This window comes from Leopardus geoffroyi, chromosome D1 (genome assembly GCF_018350155.1).
Source record: "Leopardus geoffroyi isolate Oge1 chromosome D1, O.geoffroyi_Oge1_pat1.0, whole genome shotgun sequence".
Taxonomy (NCBI): Eukaryota; Metazoa; Chordata; class Mammalia; order Carnivora; family Felidae; genus Leopardus; species Leopardus geoffroyi.
The window spans coordinates 103,261,714-103,286,579 of record NC_059329.1 but is presented as its reverse complement, the minus strand read 5'-3'; the positions used below and the strand labels follow the sequence as shown (position 1 = coordinate 103,286,579).

The 24,866-nt window shown below is 41.6% G+C and overlaps 2 protein-coding genes across 2 annotated transcripts; both read left to right on the top strand.

Annotated features, from left to right (window-relative positions):
* Positions 1–9,897: 9,897 nt before the first annotated feature.
* On the top strand, positions 9,898–10,842 carry LOC123602716 (olfactory receptor 5B12-like). The gene has a single exon (XM_045487183.1). The coding sequence runs from the start codon at positions 9,898–9,900 to the stop codon at positions 10,840–10,842; it is 945 nt and encodes a 314-aa protein (XP_045343139.1).
* A 12,489-nt stretch (positions 10,843–23,331) lies between these two features.
* On the top strand, positions 23,332–24,291 carry LOC123600535 (olfactory receptor 10Q1-like). The gene has a single exon (XM_045482569.1). It carries the CDS (start codon positions 23,332–23,334, stop codon positions 24,289–24,291), a length of 960 nt encoding a protein of 319 aa, XP_045338525.1.
* The last annotated feature ends 575 nt before the right edge of the window (positions 24,292–24,866 follow it).

The following is a 24,866-nucleotide window of genomic DNA, read 5'->3' as shown; positions in this document are numbered from 1 at the left end:
CCGGACAATCCAAACTCATTCCTGCCTCAGGGCCTTTGTACATGCTGTCGCCAATGCTCAGAAAGCTCCCTCACTTCCCTCAGGTCTTTCCTTCAATTTTACTGTACCACAGTCGCCCCACCCCTATGGACACTGTTCCCAACTTAATCCATCATAGTTCTAATCAGTACTCAGCTATTTCTATTTATTTGTCCCTTTTTTATTCACTTACCTTTCTAGAATGTACACTGCATAAGAAGGGTACCTTTGTCTTCACTACTAACAACTTCATCCTCAACATACAGCCTGTTTCACACTAATTTCTCAGTAAACATTTGTTAAATTACTCAATCAATTAATTAAACTCTGAGCCCAACAGTTGATATATTTGATAATTTGGCTCATTACCTATTATATAATTCTTTAGAAAAGAATTTTAGAACATTTTATAAGACATAACTAGTTTTTCTTCTATTTTCTCGCTCACTACTTATATTCCCCACTTTTGGAAAAAGTCATGTTTTCAAAACTATATTGCCAAATGGATAATATATAACATCTTTTAAATTAAAATTATCTCATGAAATGGCAAAGAATACATGAAATTAATTCTACCTACTAAATCACACAAAGTGGGGCGCCTGGGTGGCGCAGTCGGTTAAGCGTCCGACTTCAGCCAGGTCACGATCTCGCGGTCCGTGAGTTCGAGCCCCGCGTCAGGCTCTGGGCTGATGGCTCAGAGCCTGGAGCCTGTTTCCGATTCTGTGTCTCCCTCTCTCTCTGCCCCTCCCCCGTTCATGCTCTGTCTCTCTCTGTCCCAAAAACGAATAAACGTTGAAAAAAAAATTTAAAAAAATATATAAAAAAAAATAATAATAAATCACACAAAGTATATATACTTTCTCAAAAGAGCTTTAGAGTAAGTCATGAAATCAGGTAAGGAGTGTATTTCAACTTTATTCTTTTTAAATACTACTTTAAGTATTCTAGTAGATTTACCTCTTTCTATAAATGTTTCAATCAGCTTACTAATATTTCCAAAATTCTTCCCCACATTTTGATTGAGATTAAGTTGAATCTGTAAATCAACATGAGGAAATTGGCATATTAAAGTCTCCTAACCCATGAACATGATCTTCCTCTCCTCCCGTATAGCCTTTACTTGATTCTTTTCATTGGCATTTTTCATTTTCTACATTCTAGTATTGCACATGTTAAGTTAGATTATACCTAATTGCAAATTAATGACCAAAGGGGCTCTGCACACAGTCCAGTCCCTCTACAGTGATATCATGTGGGACCATGTTGGGATTTCAGAGGCTAATGACTGGGTAGAGACTTTTAGAGACCTGGCGTTCTCAGAGGAACAGGACCCCTTTGGGGACATCCAGAGGTCCTCATCCAATCTATCTACAGAAGAAACTTAACTGAGTCTAGGGACTTTGCTTGAGTTGTTAAAAGAGCACACAGATACATTTGGCTTACATTGTCATAAGTTCTATAAAATAAAGTTCATACATTTCAGTATGTTCGTTCCTGAGAGTTTGGATAAATGTATACAGTACATCACCCAGATCAGTATACAAAACAGTCCCATTCATCCGAAATTGTCTCCTGCTTCCTTTATGGTTAACCCCTCTCATCCCCCAGCTTCTCATAACCTCTGATCTGCTGACCCCCCCCCCCCCCCGCCATATAGTTTTGTTTTTCTTTTCTTTTTTTTTTTTTCAACGTTTATTTATTTTTGGGACAGAGAGAGACAGAGCATGACCGGGGGAGGGGCAGAGAGAGAGGGAGACACAGAATCGGAAACAGGCTCCAGGCTCTGAGCCATCAGCCCAGAGCCTGACGCGGGGCTCGAACTCACAGACCGCGAGATCGTGACCTGGCTGAAGTCGGACGCTCAACCGACTGCGCCACCCAGGCGCCCCTGGTTTTGCTTTTCAAATACAACATGCAACCTCTTGAGTCTGGCCTCTTTCACTTAGCATAATGCAATTAAGATGCACGCATTTCCTTGCTTGTATCAGTAGTAGGTTCCTTGTCGTAAAGTTCTTTATTGAGATGTAACTTACATACCACAAAACGTACTGAAGTATGCAATGTGCTGGTGTTTAGTACTTTTACAAACCTGTCCAATCGTCACCCCGGTTAATTGTTGAAGACTTCCGTCACCTCACAAAGAAACTACATACCCAACCATCAGTCAAGGTCCATTGTCCTACAACCTCCCACCAATCCTAGGAAACCACCAATTTATTTTCTGTCTCTGTAGATTGGCCTAGTCTGTATACTCCCATCATCCATTACATCGTAATGGGATCGTTTTTGACCGACCTCTTCCACTTGTCATGATGGTTTTGAGGTTTATTCGTATTGTAGCAAGTACTGGTACTTCATTCCTTTTTGTTGCCTAGAAACACTCCTTTGCAAGCATAAACCACATTTCGCTTATTCACTCATCATTGATGGACCTTTGGGTGCAGGCAGTGCTGGTGTTTTAGGTATGGGTGCTCATAGAACAGCCTTGCGGCTGGTGTGTGAGGAAGGCGCGAACACAGATCTGGGGTCAGGTGTGTGGGCATTCCCGTGGCAAGGGAGGCTCCAGGATCTCAGCTGCAGGTGCTTGTGCACTGTCCGTGCAGTTGAAGTAACTATCAAATAATGCAGAACGAAATTAAACAAGACCCAAATAAGTTGAAAGATATCCCACGTTCATGAGAAGGAAACTTCAGTTTTAGTTTACGACATCACTGCGATCCAGAAATTACACAGAATTCCTTTCAAAATTCCAGTAGCCTTTTTTGGCCAACACTAAACTGCCAGTCTTAAAATTCATGTGGAATTGGAAAGGGCTCAAAATTGCCAAAGCAATCTTGGAAAACGAAGTCAGAGAAATCACACTTCTTGATTTTAAAACTTACTACAAATTTATAGTGATAAAAACAGCGTGATACTGATGTAAGTGATGGGTCACCGGGTTCCCCTCCTGAAACCAATACTGCACTGTATGTTCACTAACTTGAATTTAAAAAAATAAGTTAAAAAAAAGATAGACTAACCAATCAATGGAGTAGAATTGAGAGTTCAGAAATATACCCATAGATATTCAGCCAATTGATTTTTGCCGGGATGACAAGCCCATTGAAGGTGGAAAGAACAGCCTTTCAGCAAATGATATGAGACAACTCGATTTTCATACATAAAAAATAAAAGTTGTATCCTTACTTCACATTATATACAAAAAGGGAACTCAAAATGGATCAATGACCTAATATAAAAGCTAACCCATACATTTTTAAAGGAAAACATACGGTTAAATTTTCACGACTTTAGATTTAACTACAGGCTTTTAAATATGACATCAAAAGCTTAAGCAATAAGAACAAATAAAGCAATAAAACTTCATCAAAATAAAAAAAACGTTGAATATCAAAAACACCAAGAAAGTGAGAAAACAATCCACAGGATGGGAAATATATTTGCAAATCACACGTCAGGTAAAGATTTGATATTTAGAATGTATAAAGAGCTCATACGACTCAATAATGAAAAAACAAAGAACACAATTTAAAAATAGATAAAAGACTTTAATATACATTTCCCCAAAAAAGATACACAAATAATCAATAAGCACATGAAGAGATGTTCAAAATCATTAATTAAGATTGACATTTAAATACATTAATTTAAGAAATGTAAATTTTGAAAAAAGAAATGTAAAGCAAAATCACAGTGAGATACTACCTTACACATGCTAGAAAGGCTATGTTTTTTAAGACCATATATATATTTTTAATTTTTTAATGTTTATTTTTGAGAGAGACAGAGTGTGAGTGGGGGAGGGGCAGAGAGCGAGGGAGACACAGAACCTGAAGCAGGCTCCAGGCCCGAGCTGTCAGCGCAGAGCGCGATGCAGGGCTTGAACTGGCGAACCGCAAGATCATGATTTGAGTTGAAGTCGGACGTTTCACCGACTGAGCCACACAGGTGCCCCAAGACTATATATTTTTTAAAGAAAACAATAAGTGTTGAGGATGTGGAGAAGTTGGAACAGTCACTGTGGAAAGCCATTTGATATGTCCTCAAAATATAAAACATACAAATACCATATGACTTAGAAATTCTATTCATAGGCATATATTCCCCAAAATTGAAAACAGGTACTCAGATACTTGTATTCCAATGTTCATTGCAACACTAATCACAACAGTCAAAAAATGGAAACAATGCAACTGTCCATCAGGAGATGAATGCATAAATAAAATATATCCTGGGTGGCTCAGTCAGTTAAGTGTCCAACTCAATTTCAGCTCAGGTCATGAGCTCACAGTTCGTGGGTTCGAGCCCCATGTCGGGCTCTGTGCTAAGCATGAAGCTTACTTGAGATTCTCTCTCTCTCTCTCTCTCTCTCTGCCCCACCCCAACTCACATGTTCATTATCTCTCTCAAAATAAATGAATAAACATTTAAAAAGGAGGTAATAAATGATAAGGGGACTAGTATTCAAGGATCTATTAAAAAGAAAGACACGTAGACAACAAAACACGAATAGTTTATTATATGTCGTGTTAGGCAGGAAAGACTATGTGACATGCGGTAGAAAATCGGCCCCCAAGTCCAGGGATTTAACACAGCAAAGATTTATTTCTTACTTCTGCTATTACGTGTGTGTCACAGGTTATCCAGAAAAGAAGTCTCTCTGCATGTGTTCATTCAAACACCCGGGCCAATGGAGGCTTTACCATCTGTAGCTACCTTCTCTGGAACATGCTGCCTCCTTGGCCACCATGGTAGGTGGGAGGCATTACATACTTGTGCACTGGCTTGTCTATACTTCAACCCAGAAATGACACACATCATACTTCTTCTCCAGCCCGTTACGTAGAACTAGCTCGTGGCTCCACCTAGCTGCAGGGAGGGCAAGGAAGTGTGGGGAACAGACGTAATGTTTGTGTACTGCTTATTTCGTGCCACGGAATGTATCATTGCTTACTGATGATAAAATAGTAACACTTAAATTGATTGATCTCTTTTTTTTAATGTTTTTTAAGTTTGTTTACTTATATTGAGACAGAGAGAGAGAGACCAGGGGAGGGGCAGAGAGAGAAGGAGAGAGATAGAATCCCAAGCAGGTTTCCTCACTGTCAGCACAGAGCCCAAGGTGGGGCTCGTACTCACAAACCAGGAGATCATGACCTGAGCTGAAACCAAAAGTTGGACGCTTAACCGACTGAGCCACCCAGGAGCCCTAAATTGATCTCTTGATATGTGCTAGACATCTCATTTAATCTTTAAGACTGTCCTATGAGGGATGTATAGTATTATCCTTGTTTTTATAGGTGATACTTTGAAGCTTTGAAAGACTGAATACCTTGGCCAAGGTCACCCTGCAACCGAACCAGAACTTGAAGACAAGCCCCATGACTGCTCAACTCAAACTTGGCAGCAGCTAAACTGGACTGCATTGATAAAGGAGAGATAATTCCCCCTGGTGTTTGTGGTTACAGATGACTATGTGGGGGAAAGAATGGATCCATATCCTTAGTTCTAAACATAGGGAGGGAAATCCCCCTAAATATCCCCAAAGCAGCTCTGCACTGGTAAGAAAAATGGGTATTTTGTTTAAAAAAACAATTCTTAGGGATGATTGTAGGCCTTTCAGAAAAATGTAGCTATTGGTATGCCTGGGTGGCTCAGTTGGTTAAGTGTCTGACTTCAGATCAGGTTATGAGTTCACAGTCTCTGTGTTCGAGCCCCAAGTCAGGCTGTGCTCAGGCAGTGCAGAGGCTGCTTGGGATTCTCTCTCTCCCCTCTCTTTCTGTCCCTCCCCCACTCACACTTTCTCTCTCTCAAAAATAAATAAACTTAAAAACCAAAGATGTAGCTATGAGAAAGCTTGCGTGAGAGTCCTGACATCACCTAAGCCAAGATTTTAGTAAGGTTTTTATTTTTGTTGCCTGGCGTGGCTGTGGCACCGCTGATTTGCTGACTGGGGGCTCCTCTCCTTAAGCTTTCATTCCCCCGTGTCTTCAAAAGCACTCTCAGCTCAAATACACACAGACATTATCTGATGGCTCCTATTAGGTTCAGGTCAGAAGGACCAACGCTGGATCTGGAGCCTCCTGAGATATCCACTCTCATGACACTAAATGTCCCCCCTGTGATTTTTGGGGTGAAAAGGTCATTGACTTGGCCCTGGTATTTGTAGGAGCACAAGCCCAAGTGATGTTCTAGAACACAGCGCTCCACAGGTGGGGAAGGAGCTTCTCCAGCATAATGCTTTCCTGGATGTGGACTTCTGGTCAAGAGTGTGGCCACGAAGGTTTTCCATACTCCCTGCCTTGCACCCTCCTTTGTCTGTTCCCAGAGCAAAAGTAAGTAACAAGAAAACACACAACTATAACCAATTAGAATGAAAAGGGGCTGTAGGAGATCCAATCGTGTTAATTTCACAAATGAGGAAAACAAAGCCCAAAGAGGTGAAATGGCTCGATCATAGACCCCTTGTTAGCTATAGCTCACCATTCTTTCCACTGATTGCAATCGGATATCTTGAATGAATGATTGAGGTCATAGAGTCAGAAAGGGAGACCGTGCCTCTTGATCTCTTTTATTTAGAACATGCTAGAAGAGTAGCAGTGCAAATATCATAGCTCCCTTTCTGAATCTCAGGGGTTGTAGAATTTCAACATCTGTGTGGGCATCTCGAGTGAAGAGTCATTTCTTTTAGCGTCAAAGTTGGAACTTTCAATATTATTGGCTGAATTTCCCTCAGGAACTGAGAGATGAGATAGACAATGGAAGGTAATGACTCAGATGGCTTGACTGAAATGTTAGCATCTCTTATGCTTTTCAAAAAACTTCCATGTTTCCTGTCACATCAGAGCAGGAGAGTAGCCTGCAAGGGAGAGGCACAGGGTTTTGCATCTTGTGAATTAAGAAGATACAGCCAGCAGCAGATCTATACCCAACTGATTTTCAACAAAACTAGAATCAGAATTGGGCTTGTATTTGTGGTACAATCATACCCACACCCCTACACCTCAAACTCCCGGATCAAAAAGAGCTGTTTTGTGTTCTATTTGTACCTACAGACAGTATATAGATATGGAATTTGCTCAAGATGTTGGCCATTCTTGGTACATCAATGGGATACAGAAATTAATTTTTTTCAAGATAAATGTAATTGGAGTCCCATGTTTGTGCATTTGGGCCAAATCTGGCAACTCTAACAAGCACAGACATTGAGAAATTGAGGAACCATTCTTGGGAGCAAGTAACTTCATCGTCAGTAGGGTGTTCTGGCATATTCTGGGCACTTCCATGATCATTCTGTAATACTTTATACACACTTTTATAAAAGCACTTGTCACTTTTGGGGGATAATTTCCAGAGCCGGCTGACTCTATGCCTTTAAAAAGTCAGGAATCGAGTCATTCATTTTGTAATATCAGCTGCTGGTACAGAGGTGGCTTATGTGCAAAGCCAGCTATTGGGGGGGGGGCGGGGAGAACAAAAGGGAATTAACACTGTATACTTGGCATGAGCCAGGCATCATGTTAGTAGGGCTCCCTAAATCACTTAATTTCATCTTTTCAGCTGTATAAAATAGATACGTTGGGAACTACATGAACTGGGTGTTTCACAGAAAATGAACTGAGGTTTGCAGAGTATAAGTAATGTTCCCAAGGTCACATCCCATCCAGGGTGCTAATCACTGAGTAACATTTTATCTATTCTACTTGGTGTAAATAGTCACCTTAGGCTCTTCTTCTTAAGGGTTGTAATATGTCTATAACCTAACCATTTTTCCCTCTCTTTCCTTTAGAGTTCTACCAATTACTTTTTTTTAAATATGAAATTTATTGTCAAATTGGTTTCCATACAACACCCAGTGCTCATCCCAAAAGGTGCCCTCCTCAATGCCCATCACCCACCCTCCCCTCCCTCCCACCCCCCATCAACCCTCAGTTTGTTCTCAGTTTTTAAGAGTCTCTTATGCTTTGGCTCCCTCCCTCTCTAACCTCTTTTTCTTTCTACCAATTACTTTTGCACATCAATCCCTAATTGACATTTTGATTGTGCCATGGATTTTGCTAATTACTAAGACCTATCTGCCTATAATTATCTATTTATACTATTGAGCTTACCAATTCATACTTTTGTCCATGATGTTTCTTCTGCCTGGTATACTAATAGTGGAGGAGACAGCTTGAATTACTTAAGTTCTTGCTGTGTAACTGACGTTATTGTAAGTGTTTTTGCATGATCTAAGTAACTCTATTCATCTACCTCAAAGGATGAAAATTGTTATCATTCCCACCTGAAAGATCAGGAACCTGAAATACAGGAAGTTTGATTAACTCGACCCACTATTTTGAAAAAGTTGCTTCATGTTATGGATTTTAGACAATATTGCCTGAGTTCAAATCCCCAAGTATACTACCAGATTTGCTACTTAGGCAAGTAACTTACTTCTTTAAGCCTCAGTTCCTTTTGCAGTACAAAGCGAGTAATAATAGAGCTTGCCTCCCAGAGTTGTTAAATGTACTCAATGCGTTAATATATGTGAACGGCTTAGAACAGTTTCCTGACACAAAGTAAGTACTACAGAAGTATTGCTATTATACTAACTAATAATTCTCATATGTCTGGAATCTCCAAAACCACGACTCAGGTGTAATCATCTCCAGAGAGGTTTCCTGAGAGTCTGTGAGAGTTTGGAAGTATATCTACTTCCAAAGTGCCCTGGGCATACATAACCTCTACTTTAGAAATACGTTCTGATGAACATATCTTTGGGACAATAGATCTCTCCCACTAGAGTATTCTTAAAGACGGGGCTGTATCATGTCCTTCCTTCAATATGAAGGATTTTTAATCTAGGAGAAATGTATGTGATGGACTCCAGAGTCAGAAGGGTCTCTTGGGTTGAGAGGGCTTCTCATACTGTAACCATGGCAACCACAGTAAGCTGTTAGCTAAACTGCCACTGGAGGTGAGGACAACCAGACACACAGATAACATGGATGGACACCCACGGCTTGGTCAACAGTACAAAGTCCCTAGGTGAAAATGAAAGTAACACTTTCACCTCTCCCACACTCTCCCCTCCACGAATAAAGCAAAGACATTAATGGTGGTCAGAGATGGAAAACATCAACCTAGGAGAAAAATAAGGACCGTGCGTGACATAGAGAGAAAACAACGAAAGTTTTGCTTCAACCTTTTGAAAAACTGTTACTTCTTTTTTAGAGTTACTGAAAGACACCAATATCACTAAGCATGTGCCAGAAATCATGACGTTTCCTTCAGGGGCCAACGGTTGAAGTGGAGCAGCCAAGTGAGGACCCTCATGAATTAGAAAGTGAAGAGTGGGTGTCCCTAAAGCAGGATCCCAAATCACTGTACATCTTCAGCTATTATGAACAAGTCAGTGAAGGATCCCGCAGAGAGAAGAAGTGTGTTTGATGAGGCTTGCCATTGCATATACCAGTGACTGACAAAATGTTTCTTTTCTCTTCCTTTTTGTTGATTAAGCTTTCACGAACTTGGAATAAGAGTGCTTGCAAGATACGGCAAGTAGTGAGAGTCCTGTTGGTTTAGTGTAATAGAGGATGCTGTACAACAGACAAGCTGAAATGTGCCTCCAGAGTCATAACACCGTCCTCTGTGGCGGCCATCAGCAAGGACATGTCAGTGTCCTTCCACATAACTTCTAGATGAACGGCTTCGCTCAACTCACCCCCACCCAGTGTGCAGTCCAGCTTGCTGCCTGTGGGTTCCTGCCTTTGACAGAAAGCTGACACACGTGGGCCGGAGACACCATTCACAGTCAGTGAATGACCGACAGCCATTATTCTGTGTTTGCTCATCTTGTCATAGACGCCTCTCGTGATTCCCAAAGGACTTTTCATGGAGAACATTTCAGAGGTGGTGGAATTCATTCTTGTGGGGCTCACAGATGCCCTGGAGATGCAGGTCCCTTTGTTTACCATCTTCACTATCATTTACCTCATCATTCTGGTTGGGAACATTGGAATGATCGTGTTGATTCTGTTGGACTCTCATCTCCACACTCCCATGTACTTCTTCCTCAGCAACCTCTCCCTCGTGGACTGCGTTTATGCCTCGGCTGTCACTCCCAAGGTAATGGTGGGGTTTCTCACAGGACATAAGATCATATCCTACAATGCATGTGCTGCGCAGATGTTCTTCTTCTCAGCCTTTGCCACTATTGAAAGTTTCCTTCTGGCCTCAATGGCCTTTGACCGCCATGCAGCCGTGTGCAAACCCTTGCGTTACACCACCACCATGACAAGTGCTATGTGTACCTTACTGGCCACTGGATCCTACATCTGTGGACTCTTGCAGTCTTCCATCCATGTTGCCTTCACTTTCCACCTCTCTTTCTGTCATTCCAATGTAATTAATCACTTTTTCTGTGACATTCCCCCAATGCTGTCTCTCTCTTGCTCTGATATCTACATGAATGAGATTGTGCTCTTCACACTGGCAGCATTCAATGTCTTTTTCACCCTCTTGGTTATCTTGAACTCTTATCTGTTCATTTTTATTGCTATCCTGAGGATGCGCTCAGCTCAGGTGCAGAAGAAGGCTTTCTCCACCTGTGCATCCCACCTTACCACTGTTTCCATCTTCTATGGGACAATCATCTTCACGTACTTACAGCCAAGTTCTAGTCATTCCATGGACACAGACAAAATGGCGTCCGTGTTCTACACCATGGTCATCCCCATGCTGAACCCTTTGGTCTACAGCCTAAGGAACAAAGAGGTCAAGGGTGCATTTCAGAAGGTGGTTGGAAAAGCAAAGTCTTCATTGGGTTTAGCCTACTAATTAGAAATAGCATGCAAACCATATGACAACACTTCTCTTGGACTTCTAGTATCTAAGAATATATTTTTTAATTCTTTCTTGTCTTTCATTTCTCTGAGTAGTTCCCTCCCAAACGAGACTGGTTTTGTTCATGCTTTGGGATTGTGATTGCATAGGACAAAAATTGGATATCTTTTACCAGAAAGAGGATGGTGCTTCTATCTTAAAACGAAGATTACAAGCCTAGATACTTTGAGATCCCACACTACATTGGTCTAAAGTGATTTGCAGGTGAATCTCATAAGTGTGTGATACCAGAATGACATTTGTAATTACTAAAACTCAAAATAACTCTATGATTTTTGTACATAGTATAGAGATATGGTTCTCGGACATTCATTCTCTTAAGAATTACCTTGAGGGTTGCCTGGGTGGCTCAGTCACTTAAGCGTATGACTTCAGCTTAGGTCATGGTCTCACAGTCCGTGAGATCCATGAGGTCTGTGAGTTCAAACCCCACATCAGGTTCTGTGCTGACAGCTCAGAGCCTGGAGCCTGCTTCTGATTCTGTGTCTCCCTCTCTCTCTGCCACTCCCTCACTCACCCTCTGTCTCTGTCTCTCTCAAAAATAAATAAACATTAAAAAAAAAAAAAGAATTACCTTGAGAGGGGCTCCTGGGTGGCTCAGTTGGTTGAGCATCCCACCTCAGCTCAGGTCACGATCTCATGGTTTATGGGTTTAAGCCCCACATCAGGCTCTGTGCTGACAGCTAAGAGCCTGTAACCTGTTTTGGATTCTGTCTCTGTCTCTCCCTCTCTCTCTCTCTCTCTGTCCCTCGCCTGCTTGTGAGTTCTCCCTCCCTCTCACTCGCACACACTCTTTCTCTCTCAAAAATAAATAAATAAAACATTTAAAAAAAAAGAGTTACCTTGAGAGATGTTGAAATGCAGAATTCCAGGAGTTAATTCCAGATAATCTAATCTAGTATATTTCTGGTAGAGCCCAGAAATCTGTATAATTATCCACCATTATCCACATATACCTGGATCCTGAACTTAGCACAAATGCCAGTGGTGAGTATAGATAGTGAGGGATACTATGTGAGTTTAATCTATTTAGTTCCTGAATTTCAGAGAGAAAAACAGAGTTCAGAGGGTGAAAATATACCTATCCCTATTCCTTACCTGTGTTCTAATAAAGCTCATATAAGAGAGTCTGGATAGGAAAGTCTGCCTACATTCTTAACAAGCTTCCCCTTTATTTCAGAAGAGGTTGGTGTGCAGGTTGCACTTTGAGAACTGTTTCCTGAGACCAGTGGTTCAAAAGCATCATTACAAGGCGAGCAGCATCAGCTTCACCTAGCACTTTTTAGAAGGTGCCAATTATAGAAACCCCCACCCCAGACTGACAGAACCAGAAACTCTAGGACTATTAGCCAGCTATTTGCATCTTAGCCAGTCCTTCTGGTGATTCCGAAGCATACTTAGGTTTGAAAACCATTGGACGCAACCCAGAAACACTAACCTAGAACAGTAGTTCTCAACCTTGACTGCACATAACACTAATCTAGAGGAGATTTTTTAAAATACTGCTGCCTGGATCCCAGCTCCAGAGTGTAGGATTTAATGGATCTAGGGAGAAGACCTGAGCACCAGGAGATTGTCAAATGCAACCACTTCCCCAGAGCCTGATACAAAGAGGGGATTGAGACTCCCCCCCCCCCAAAAAGATGATATTTATTTATCATCTAGTGTCTACGCATTATTTGCATATGTGAGCTCATTCAGATCTCACACTACCTCTGAGGTGATCAGCCAGGTAGAGAGGAGGAAATGGAGGCTAAGACACAGGCAATGGTGGCAAAGTGAGAACTTTGAACCCAAGTCTGTGGGACTCCAAAGCACACTCTCTCCAGTTTAGTTCCGCTAACAATCGTTTAACACCATAACACCATGTAGAGGGCATAAGGAATACTAAGATGAAGAATCATTCTTTTTTATCAAGGACCACGAGTCTTCTCAGTATAATACAATTATCTTTGTAATAAATCACTAGGACTCAAAGGGACATGAAGAGTCACAATAATATTGAGCTAGCATCTCCTTGAAACTGTTTAAATATCCTTTAATGTGGACATTCTGAAGACCCCAAATCCCCACTGCTCATCCAAGCTCTAAGTAGGAGGGTATTAAGCAACATAGGTTCTTGAGGTCATCAGACATACATAAAGAGGACAAGAGCCCATGAGCTCTGTCCATGCATTGCTGCTACTTACACTAAAGCCCTTGCTATCTGGGAAGCCCTGTTATCCCTGTTTTCCAGAAGCTTCGTACTACACATTCAGTTGGATAAAGACATGCCGCTGGGAATCCTGCGTGCTCCAGTGAACATCTTTGTTTAAGAAGGTGGAAGACCATGAACCTTAAAATCCGATGTGCTCACCCTCATCAAACCCCAAGTGTCCCATCGCCTTACTGGGAAGAAATAGGAAAAAGGCAGTAAGAGGCGAATGTGTGCACAGAAAGCCTTCATGCCTGACCTTTGAAGTCCTGGAGGGCTGGTGTGGGGGATTAGTCACAAGAGCTGTGCAGCACATTCAGCAGGCAGGTTTAGACGGTGATTTAACCATGTCTAACACCCTGTGGTGGACAGCAATGGGATAATGTAGCAACTCATCTCCCAAATATGCTTCCGTAAACTTTTAATAGAAACATGTAATAAATTTATACAATCAAAAGTTTCCTGTCAGATTATTTCTGGGGATGGCAGCTGCAATGGACTGAATGTGTGCTCCCAAATCTCATATATTAAATGCTAGCACCCCATGTGATAGTAGTAAGAGATGGGTCTTTCAAAGGGGGCAGATTAGTCGTCTAATGCATGTGATTAATGCTGTTAAAAAAGAAATCCCAGAGAGGTCTGTTGCCCCTTCAACCATGTGATGAAATAGCAAGACAGCTATCTGTGACCCAGGAAGCAGGCTCTCATCAGACACGGAATCTGCCAGCGCACTGACCTGAAACTTCCAGCCTCCAGAACTGTGAAAAATAAATTTGTTCTGCATAAGCCACCCAGTCTATGATATTTTGTTACAGCAGCCTGAGCAAGCTAAGACAGAAGCATGAGGAACACATGGGTGAACTCAAGCCCTTCCCCAAACTATTAACCGTGACTTTGACTTTAACAAGACACTAAACTTCAAGATCAACAGTGAGGGGAAATTTTTTTAGGTGAGCCACAGAAGAATGAAATAATATCCTCAGCCACTTCGGTTCAGTGAGGCCAAAATGTAGTTTTCTACAAGTTAAAAGATATCCCTGGACCTGGCATCTAATGGGAACTATATTCTCCTGATGACTGCTCTTAACTCATACATCAGCCCTCTCTCCTCTACCAGGCTTGGTTTTTACTAGGAATCATTAGATGCTTATTCAACGAGAAATTAAATTAATGACTGAAGAAATAGGTGAATGGATGGCTACATGAGTGAATAAATACATGAGTGAATGAACTGAGATTGAGTAAATGAGTCAGTACCAAGCTGGGTCCCTAATGGATTCAAGATTTGCTCATTTTATGAGCCCAAATAGAGGACATATCTCAGGTAACCCCACAGTGACATATCTCAGGTCATCCCTCATTCCATGGAAGTACAAACCATTTTCACTAACTAAACTCAGTGCTTATATCTGAGGGTCCACGGGTCACCCTTTGAGCTTTTGAGGTGCTCCAGATGATCATGAAATTCAAGATTTTAAAAATGATTAATTTGAGCCTAACATATGGAAATAATAAATAACAGGTTCCAACCCTTGTAAGAAAATTTCTACTGGCAAATATGGAACAGCAAAAAACAATGGCCCAATTTTTTCTACCCCCTGGATCGATAGAAAGAAAAGCAGAGGGGATAAGAACTGGCACCCACTGAAGGCTCTCACTGTGATAGTGTTAGATTTGTCCTCTCTCTAGATGACAGTGAAAGCTTATATTCCTCATGGGGGCCTCATAGCTTGAGTTGTCACTCCTCGCAAAGCCAGACTGCAAGAACAAGACTGCTATTTTTTTCTCTCTAAAGAATTCTGATTCGAAAGACAAGCATCCAGAAAAGAAGTCACTAATGGCCTTACAACCATAAGAAAATGGTTTCGCAAACTCTCCATTCTGAAGGAGTGTTTTTAAATTGTACTAGTAGTTGGAAAGAAAGAAAGAAGAAAGGGAGGGAGGGAGGAAGGAAGGAAGAAAGAGAAAGAAAGAAGAAATGAAGGAAGGAAAGAAGGAAGGGAGAAAGAGAGAGGAAGGAAGGAAGGAAGGAAGGAAGAGGGAAGGAAGGAAGAAAGGAGGGAGGGAGGAAGGAAGGAAGACAGAGAAAGAAAGAAGGAAGGAAGGAAGGAAAGAAGGAAGGGAGAAAGAAAGAAAAAGAAAGAAAGAAAGAAGGAAAGAAAGAAAGAGTACTAATGCAATGGTTAAATCAAAAGTCTTTGATGGGAGACAATCTGCACTCAAACTATGTTAATAGTGCCTGGTGCATAACAATAGTAACTACTTCAGAGAGTTGGGGTAAGATTTAATGAGATAATACATTTTATGTACTCAGTATGGTGTTTGGCATGCTGTAAAGAAACAAATTTTTAAATTATTTTTATTATACCTTTAGCAAAAGTATAGAGAATATCACATCTCTCTGCCCCGCGCCCCCCCCCCCGCCCCACTTCATAACCATCTGACCTTATTTCTCCACTCCTGAAGGTTTTTTAATTTTCTGACCCAGACCTGTGTTTATATCCTATATCCACCTGAGGACATCTCCCTGGGGCCAAGGACCATACTGGGAAACCACAACAAAGACCAATTTCTCTGTCTAACTCTGTTTAACCAACCGGTCAAGATAGGTTTAATATTGTGACCCCGGCTGCAGAATGGTCTGGTTCTTCTCTCTTTGGAGCATCCAGGAGATGTTGAAAATGCAGGACTTTAATGTCCTTCTCATCATCAGTACTAACATATAAATTTTAAAATGTCAAAGAATATGGAGATTAGTGCTATTCTTGCAACACGTGTACCCAAAACACATGTACACACTGCAAATCTTTTTAGTTCTCAAAGTTTTCCATGAGTACTTCATAAAACTAGCATTTCTAATGTTCTAGTGAGAGAGAGAGGCAGATGTGCTTTGTGATAGCATGAGTGCTATTTGCTGAGAATGGGGCTAGAGGGTGAAAAGAAGAGGGAGGGTGAGACAGAGAAGATACTGAGCATGTGTGGATGTGAGGGAGTAATTGAGTCACATCCTGTCGGGAAAGGAGTTGCTCCTTGGCATTGTGTGAAAACCCTTCCATACAAGGGTTGATGAATCCATCAAGAATAATTTATTCCAACTCCAAATTCTACCATGCGTGTGAATGTCACCACCGTTATGCAGGCAAACACTTCTAACTTGTTGATTGGGATAAACCTTACCGATCTGAGGTTAGGACATTTGGAACCCATTGAAGGTTATTTGCTACATGATAGTCAATGTTCCTCCTTACGGGCCGAGTGAAATTTCATCTGTAATCATTCATTTAACATCTGAGGAGAAAGTAATGAGAAAAATCTCCTTCCACAACTGTAACTACATAGAAATTCTACACCATGTATTTTAAAACACATACTTTTGGGGTGCCTGGGTGGCTCAGTAAGTTAAGCACCAGTGATTTCGACGCAGGTCAGGATCTCACTGTTCATGAGATCGAGCCCCACATCAGGCTTGCACTGACAATGTGGATCCTGCTTGGGATTCTCGCTTGCTCGCTCTTGCTCTCTCTCTGTACCTCCCCTGCTAGCGCTCTCTCTGTCTCTCAAAATAAATGAATAGACCTTAAAAAAAATAATAAAGTACATACTTTTGCTCTAAGATATCACTGGACTTATAACCTGACCACGATAGGCTGAAAGTAGTCTGGCAACTTAGTTGGGTGAAGGCCAGAATAACGCGCCTGCTCGTGGCAAAGGCATTCACATACACAATAGCTAAGTCAAGCCACCCATTTGCTTCGGGCATCAGATTATAAACATAAGAACAAACATGATATCTCATTATAAACATAATGACCAAATAAGTTATTGTCATGGAAATGTGTGGGAATGGGGCAGAGCTCAGCAGAGAGAAATATGCTATGATTGACAGGGGTAATGAGGAAGCTACGAGCGATAGTGGGCCTCTGTTCTCCCATATGTTCTCTGTTCCTTGAGAGAGAAGTAGAAATTGTAGACTTTTGAGGTGAGAGGGGACCATAGACATCACCTAGTTTAACCATGCATAATATAGACGAGGAAATTCAAATATAAAAACCTTCAAAATTTGCCTGAGTTGACTTAGCATTTAAGTGGCAAAGCTCAGCCTAAAATTCACATTCCCAGTTGCCCGGGTGAGGATAATTTTAATGTAGTCTACTGCTTTGGGGAACCCTGAGCTGGCACGAATGTTTCCCATAGGTTGAATTTGCCAGAATACCCATCCTTATGTTCCTATGGGTTGGGTTTAGGTTCGAATGAGGACACCACCCTGCGGTCCCCAGACAACAGTTGTCTGTGACTATCAAGGTGCCCGTTAACTTTGTCACAGTTGATCAATGCAGGAAATTTCCTCCCAATATTTTTTAGTTTAATTTGGTTTAAGTAAGGCCACTGGGGAAATTCCTCCTCTTTGGGACCCATTATTTTAAGACATCCTATAGAGCACTGAATTATGTGGCTAAATCAGGCAAAATGGACTCTGAGTAAAGAGGAGAATGCAGAAAAGGAGTCTGGTCCTTCCATGAACTCTGGCTTAGAATAATTCCAAAGTATACCCACTTTCCTTATGTTCCTCTTTATGTTTCCCTATTCCAAGAATGGCTTTCTAAAACCTGACTCTCTTCCTGAACACCAGCACACTCTTTGCATGCACACCTAGATATTACAAAGACATCACCTACTGGTTACTTTTCATTTCCAGGGGATTATACACATCTGGATCCCATGTATTCATATTTCATTTCATTCTCAAAGAACAGAATACATAGGGTCAGGAAGCATTCTGAAAGAAGTGCCTTAATCATCTATAGGCAGAAACAAAAAAATTTTTGCCTTTATGAATGTTCTTTGGTGGCTGACGGAATGAAGTGAATTGCAAGGAGGTAAGGAAACATCTTAAGAGACTTTACTTTTTAAAAACTAATGGTTATTTTTTTTCCTAATTGATCTTAACCTGCTGCATATAATACTTCAGGGCAAGGATAGGCAAACTAGGCTATAAACCAAATTCAGCCTCTTTTTGTGCAGCCCTTGAGCTAGGAGTATGTTTTGTACTTTAAGAGAAAAGAATAAAAAAGAGAGAGAGAGGAGATTGGGAAGGAGGGAGGCAGAAAGAGAGAGAGAGAAGAAGAGAAGGACAGGAAGGAGGGAAGGAAGGAATGAAGGAGGAAGGGAAGGAAGGAAGGAAGGAAGGAAGGAAGGAGGGAAGGGGCAAGGAGGGAGGGAGATACATAATACACAAGGACCCCATGTAGCCTACAATGCCTAAAATATTTTCTATCTTGTCCTTTATAGAAAAAGTTTGCTAATCCCTACTTTAGAGTACAGGGAGAAATTTCAAAGTACATGTAAGAAGGGTTAAATAAATCAAATAGCTTAGTGGTTTGGATGTAATTCTCCACCCTCCCCAGATGAGGACAATGAGGCTTACTTAGATTGTGGTTTGTCCAAAATCACGTAACTCAGAAGTGGTGAAGCCAGGGCCCAAACTTAGGTCTTTCTTTTCCAGATCCAAAATGCTTGGGCTTAAATCACATCCGCCACGGACCAGCTGTTGAATCTCAGACTATTTAATCTTTCTCAGTTCTTGATCTGTAAAATACGCATAAAATATGACCCAGCTCATGGTGTAGTTGCGAGGTGCGTCTGAATTAATACATGTGGAGAGTTTACCAGAGTGCCTTTACATTGTGACACGAGCCATTATTATTATGTTTGAATATGCTGCCAAGGCACCTAAAGGAGCTTTTGTGAAACGCCAGAGAAATAAATGTTGAAAAGTTAAATTTATAGTTACTTCTGCACATCAGGATTCTAAAAGCCTGTCAATGCTTATCTCCTCTGCAGGTCACAAAGAGACTATTTAGTTTTTCCCAAATGTGCTTGACTATGTATATATGTATCCATGTACCCATTTATCTATTTGTTTATAAATGTATGTATGTATCTATCTATCCATCCATCCCTCCATCCATCATCTTTCTATGTAGGAGGAGAGGTCTTTTATAGCTTTGATATTCTAGAAAGGTTACATAGGAAACTCTCACTTAGAAGAGTTTTTCCCAAATTCTGTTAAACATCGGGTCTCCCTTACATGATTAAAGACACACATCATTTTTCATATTTTTTAAAATGGTTTCCCCAGAGCTGAGACTAAGATTTCAGTAGGCGTCAGGGGCTCAATAAATGCTAGCTAGCTTTCTTGCTTGCTTGACGGTGCTTAGTCTGATGTAGGCACAGCAGTCTTGGAACTGAGACAGTTTTGCAGCAGTTCATACAAACAGCACCTTACCCAGAGGTGCAGAGAGAAGGAGAATCAGGAATTCTTCCTGGATAATTGCTTCCTGAGCAGAAACCTATAGAAATTAGCTAGGAAGAAAGGAAGGAAAAGTCACCCAGGCTGATGGACTTCCAGCCATTTCAGGAGAGAAACAAGGTAGTAGTCAAGGGATTGGAGAGGGTGAGCACTGGGAAGAGATGGGCCCCTCTTAAAATTTTTTTTTTTCAACGTTTATTTATTTTTGGGACAGAGAGAGACAGAGCATGAACGGGGGAGGGGCAGAGAGAGAGGGAGACACAGAATCGGAAACAGGCTCCAGGCTCTGAGCCATCAGCCCAGAGCCCGACACGGGGCTCGAACTCACAGACCGCGAGATCGTGACCTGGCTGAAGTCGGACGCTTAACCGACTGCACCACCCAGGCGCCCCTATAGGCCCCTCTTAAAAGCTAGACACACGAAGTGAAAAAAGCCTGTCACCAAGAGACATACTGTAGGGTCCCACTTATATGAGGAAACCAGAGTAGTCAAAGTCACAGACACAGAGGGGGTGGTTCAGTAGTTAAGGGTCCGATTTGCTCAGGTCCTGATCTCATGGTGCCTGAGTTTGAGCCCTGCATCAGGCTCTCTGCTGTCAGCACAGAGCCTGCTTAGGATTCTCCGTCCCCCACTCTCTCTGCCCCACCCCCTGCTCGTGAGCTTTCTCTCTCTCTCTCAAAAATATATAAACATTAAGAAAACATCACAGTCACAGAGAGTAGAATTGCAGTTGCCAGGGGCTGGGAAGGAAGAGAGATGGGGAGTTATTTAATGGTATAGAGTTTCACTCTTGCAAGATGAAAAGATTTCTGCCGATAATGGCATTGATAGTTGCACAAAAATCTGAATATACTTAACACCATTGAACTATACACTTAAAAGCGATTAAAATGGTAAATATTGTGTTATATAGATCTTACGATAGGAAATGTTTGGGAGGGGGAAGAGCTGGGCAACGCACAAGGCACTGTATGTCTATTTTTACTAACATGAACACGAACGCTGCAGATTGTCAGCTAAGGAAACTGAGCTTTGTAGGTTTACTTATTAAGTAAATTTTCAAGGCCAGAGAGCTGGTGTGTGGCAGAAGCTGGATTCAAATGCAGGCGAAAGGACCTTAGAGCCTGTGTGTTTTCACACAGGAATAATTAACTCAAGAATTTCCTTCACAGTGGTCAGGGGACAATATGGTGGGGACAGTATGGAGTAGCAGGGCTTTTTCTCAGGCTTCTCTAATCATACTTTGTAGGAGACTGCCTCCCTCTCTACATGTATGGATTCAGAGATTGAATATTTGTATTCGACTCTCCAATGGAATTGTTCCAACAAATCTGGCTTTTCTGTGTAGGTCTTTGGGACGTCTTGTCAAAGTTACCAAGCAATTGATAACAGATTAAAAGAATGAAATCCAAGAACCAAAGAGTGTAGGGGAGACTCTGCCTTCTTTAACCGACTGCGCCACCCAGGCGCCCCTGATTCTGCTTTTTAAGAATATGCTTTCTGGCCATCCAAAAATAAATGTCAGCATATGGTAATTTTTAAAAATTCATATCAAAATGAATGTTGGTCCATTATTCCATACTGTAGTTATTTGAAAAATAGTCTGAGTTAACATTTAGTGAATGTTTATAGGGACAGATGCCATATTAAGTGCTCTTAATTTATTTTCATTATATTGTCAAAGTGTCTTTATTGTCATTCCCATGTTATGGATTTTAAAAATTGAAGTATATGGATTTTATGTAAAGTGCCCATGATTACTTTGAACCCAAGGAGTCTGATGGCAGAAAACATGCACTTAGCCAATCTGCTATGCTGCCATACCTTTATCATGAATTGGAGACTCACATATTTATGAGTATTTTCTGTCTTACTGAACTCTCTATTCCTGCATGTATATTTAATTGATTTAATTTTGATATACAACATGTTATTATTTAAATTTTTTTTTCAACGTTTATTTATTTTTGGGACAGAGAGAGACAGAGCATGAACGGGGGAGGGGCAGAGAGAGAGGGAGACACAGAATTGGAAACAGGCTCCAGGCTCCCAGCCATCAGCCCAGAGCCCAACGCGGGGCTCGAACTCACGGACCGCGAGATTGTGACATGGCTGAAGTCGGACGCTTAACCGACTGCGCCACCCAGGCGCCCCAACATGTTATTATTTAATGCTACAATTTAATAGTTAATGCAAGCCTCACCCTCCCTCTTTTTTGAACATCCATTCTCACTTGGCTGTTCTTCCAAATAAACTTTAAAATCACATTATGAAATACATGCACACACACACAAAAGTGTGCACATATACAAACTCAAATTATCTTGGGATCTGTATCAGACTCATACCAACTACATGCATTATTTTTAAGATACATAATATTGCTAAAATGTTGAGTTTTTCCATACAAAAAAGCTCTACTAGCTGCCTTAAATTTGTCTTATGATTACATTACATTGTTTGACACTTTATATTTGTGAGACTATTGGGATTAGAATGTTCTAAGTACTTATTGCTGGTACAGAGAAAAACTTTTGTGCTTTCTGTAAAGTAAAAGCCCTTTCATCCAATGCAATCAGAGCCAGAAATTGATCAGATCGTTGAAAAGGCAATTATGAAAAAAATTAAATTTATTATTTTTACATTATTTATTTATTTTTATTTTTGAGAGAGTGTACAAACAGGGGAGGGGCAGAGAGAGAAGGAGACAGAGAATTCAAAGCAGGCTCTAGGCTCTGAGCTGTCAGCACAGAACCCGACTGGGAACTTGAACCCCCAGCCACGAGAACATGACCTGAGCCAAAGTTGGATGATCAACTGACTGAGCCACCCACACACCTGCGCAAAAGATCAATTTTAAAATGTATGTATTCCTTAAAATCTTTAACATATAATTGCATAAGCATATTTAAAACACGTAACTGCACGTTTTTACCCCCATTTCTGTATCCATTTTGTTCTTTTTTTCTTTTGAATAATAGCTTCCTTCTTTAATTTTTCTCTTTAACTTTGGAAAAAGACGTATATGTTTATATTATGTATATTTGGAAAAATACATTCTCTTTGTGTTTAATATTAAAGTGATCAATATTAAATATTGAAGAATTGGGCCCCTGGGTGGCTCAGTCAGTTAAGCACCCAACTCTTGATTTCCACTCAGGTCATGGTCTCAAGGTTCGTGAGATCGAGTCTTGCGTCAGGCTCTGTGCTGACAGCACAGAACCTGCTTGGGCTTCTCTCTCTCCCGTTCTCTCTGCCCCTCCCTCCCCCTCCCTCTCTCAAAATAAATAAAAAATATATTATGAATAAATAAATAAATATTAAAGAATGTATAAAGAATAAACTTTTCTCTAACCACCCACATCTCAATAAAGTTTATACTTTAATCATATAAAGTCTATATATAAGTCACTCTTTACACAGTGTGAGAAAATTAACAGTTTTCCCTCTCTCTCCTTTCTCCTATCCATTTTTCATATTTTTCATTATCAGTTGAGAGGTTTTAGGTCTGGAGTACTCTTAAAAATTATTTTTCATAATAAACTTCTTAAGAATTATATTGGTCATTGAAGAGGGCATCTGTTGGGATGAGCACTGGGTGTTGTATGGAAACCAATTTGACAATAAATTTCATATATTAAAAAAAATTATATTGGAAACTTCCGTTCTTTATAAAACAATACTTGAAATAATTATTTAGACACAGCAGGGTTTTACTGTTTTACTTCTCACGACGTTTATATCACACAACACCCAACACTTCGCTTTCGTTTTGGTTTTTTTTTTTTAACAAACTAGATGATTTGAGGAATTGAGTTAATTTTTTTCTGCACGAAACATGCCTTTATTCTAACTCGCACAATAAAACAACTCAGCGAAGGAAGATCCGGCCCTTTCTGTCGCTCTCTTGCAGGGGACATGTTTGCCAGGAGCCCCGTCCTCAACCAATCCGGCCCCACCGAGTTCGTGTTCCGCGCCTTCACCACCGTCCCCGAATTGCAGGCCCTCCTCTTCCTCCTCTTCCTCCTGCTCTACTTGATGATCCTTTGCGGCAACGCGGCCATCGTCTGGGCCGTGCGCACACACAGCTCGCTGCACACCCCCATGTACTTCTTCCTGTGCAACCTGTCTTTCGTAGAGATCAGCTACACCACAGTGGTGGTGCCTCTGATGCTTGCCAACCTTTGGGGCGCCCGGAAACCCATTCCGCTGGCTGGCTGTGGGGCCCAAATGTTCTTTTTTCTCACGCTTGGCGGCGCTGACTGCTTCCTCTTGGCAATCATGGCATACGATCGCTACGTGGCCATCTGCCACCCGCTGCGCTACACCCTCATCATGACCCAGAAGCTGTGCGTCTGGATGGTGCTGTGCGCCCTGGGCCTGGCCCTCCTCCTCTCCCTGCAGCTCACCTGCTTGATCTTCACCTTGCCCTTCTGCGGGCACCGCCGGGAAATCAACCACTTCCTGTGCGACGTGCCTCCCGTCCTGCGGCTGGCCTGCGCCGACATCCGCGTGCACCAGGCGGTGCTCTACGTGGTGGGCATCCTGGTGCTGACCGTCCCCTTCCTGCTTATCTGTGTGTCCTATGTGTTCATCGCCTCCGCCATCCTGCGCATCCGCTCCGCCGAGGGCCGCCGCCGGGCCTTCTCCACCTGCTCGTCGCACCTCACCGTGGTCCTGCTGCAGTATGGCTTCTGTGCCTTGGTCTACCTGCGTCCCCAATCGGGCTCGTCGGTGGATGAGGACCGCCAGTTTGCCCTAGTCTACACCTTCATCACCCCCCTTCTCAACCCGCTGATTTACACCCTTAGGAACAAGGATGTCAAAGGTGCCCTGAAAAAGGCCATCAGTAGCAAAGGAACAGGTGAAGCTCTCTGAAGTTTCAGGGGGACTTGAAACAGGTCCCTGAGCATAGGACAACAGTGAAACCCTTACCACAAATGCCAGATTTATATTTATTTCTCCAAAGTTTGGAGATTTCTTCTGTCCCTAACATGCTTGTTTGCTACAGTTCACTTTCATGTTTTTAAAGTTCTCTGAACCTTTAAAACTGAAAATTGACAAGATTTCTGTAGGCTATTATTCACTTAGCCACGGATTAAAAGTCTACATTTATTCTGAAGCAATGTTATTATCTTTGAAGCTTCCTCTTGAGAAGCAATGGTATTAGCTGATTGCTTGGAAAATGTTCATAAGGATATCTCACCTAAAATGCCTTATTCTTGTTTTGTGTTTAGAGTATGACAGAGTTGCCTGGGTGGCTCAGTCGGTGAAGTGACCTGCTCTTGATTTCGGCTCAGGTCATGATCTCATGGTTCATGGGTTTGAGCCTCGCATTGGGCTGTGAACTGACAGGGTGGAGCCTTCTTGGGATTCTCTCTCTCCCTGTCTCTCTCTGCCCCTCCCCTGCTCAAACTCTCTATTTCTCTCAAATAAATAAATAAATAAGCTTA

Coding starts and splice junctions, on each gene's coding strand:
- LOC123602716 (XM_045487183.1), top strand. CDS start 9,898: ATGGAGAACATTTCAGAGGTGGTGGAATTCATTCTTGTGGGGCTCACA.
- LOC123600535 (XM_045482569.1), top strand. CDS start 23,332: ATGTTTGCCAGGAGCCCCGTCCTCAACCAATCCGGCCCCACCGAGTTC.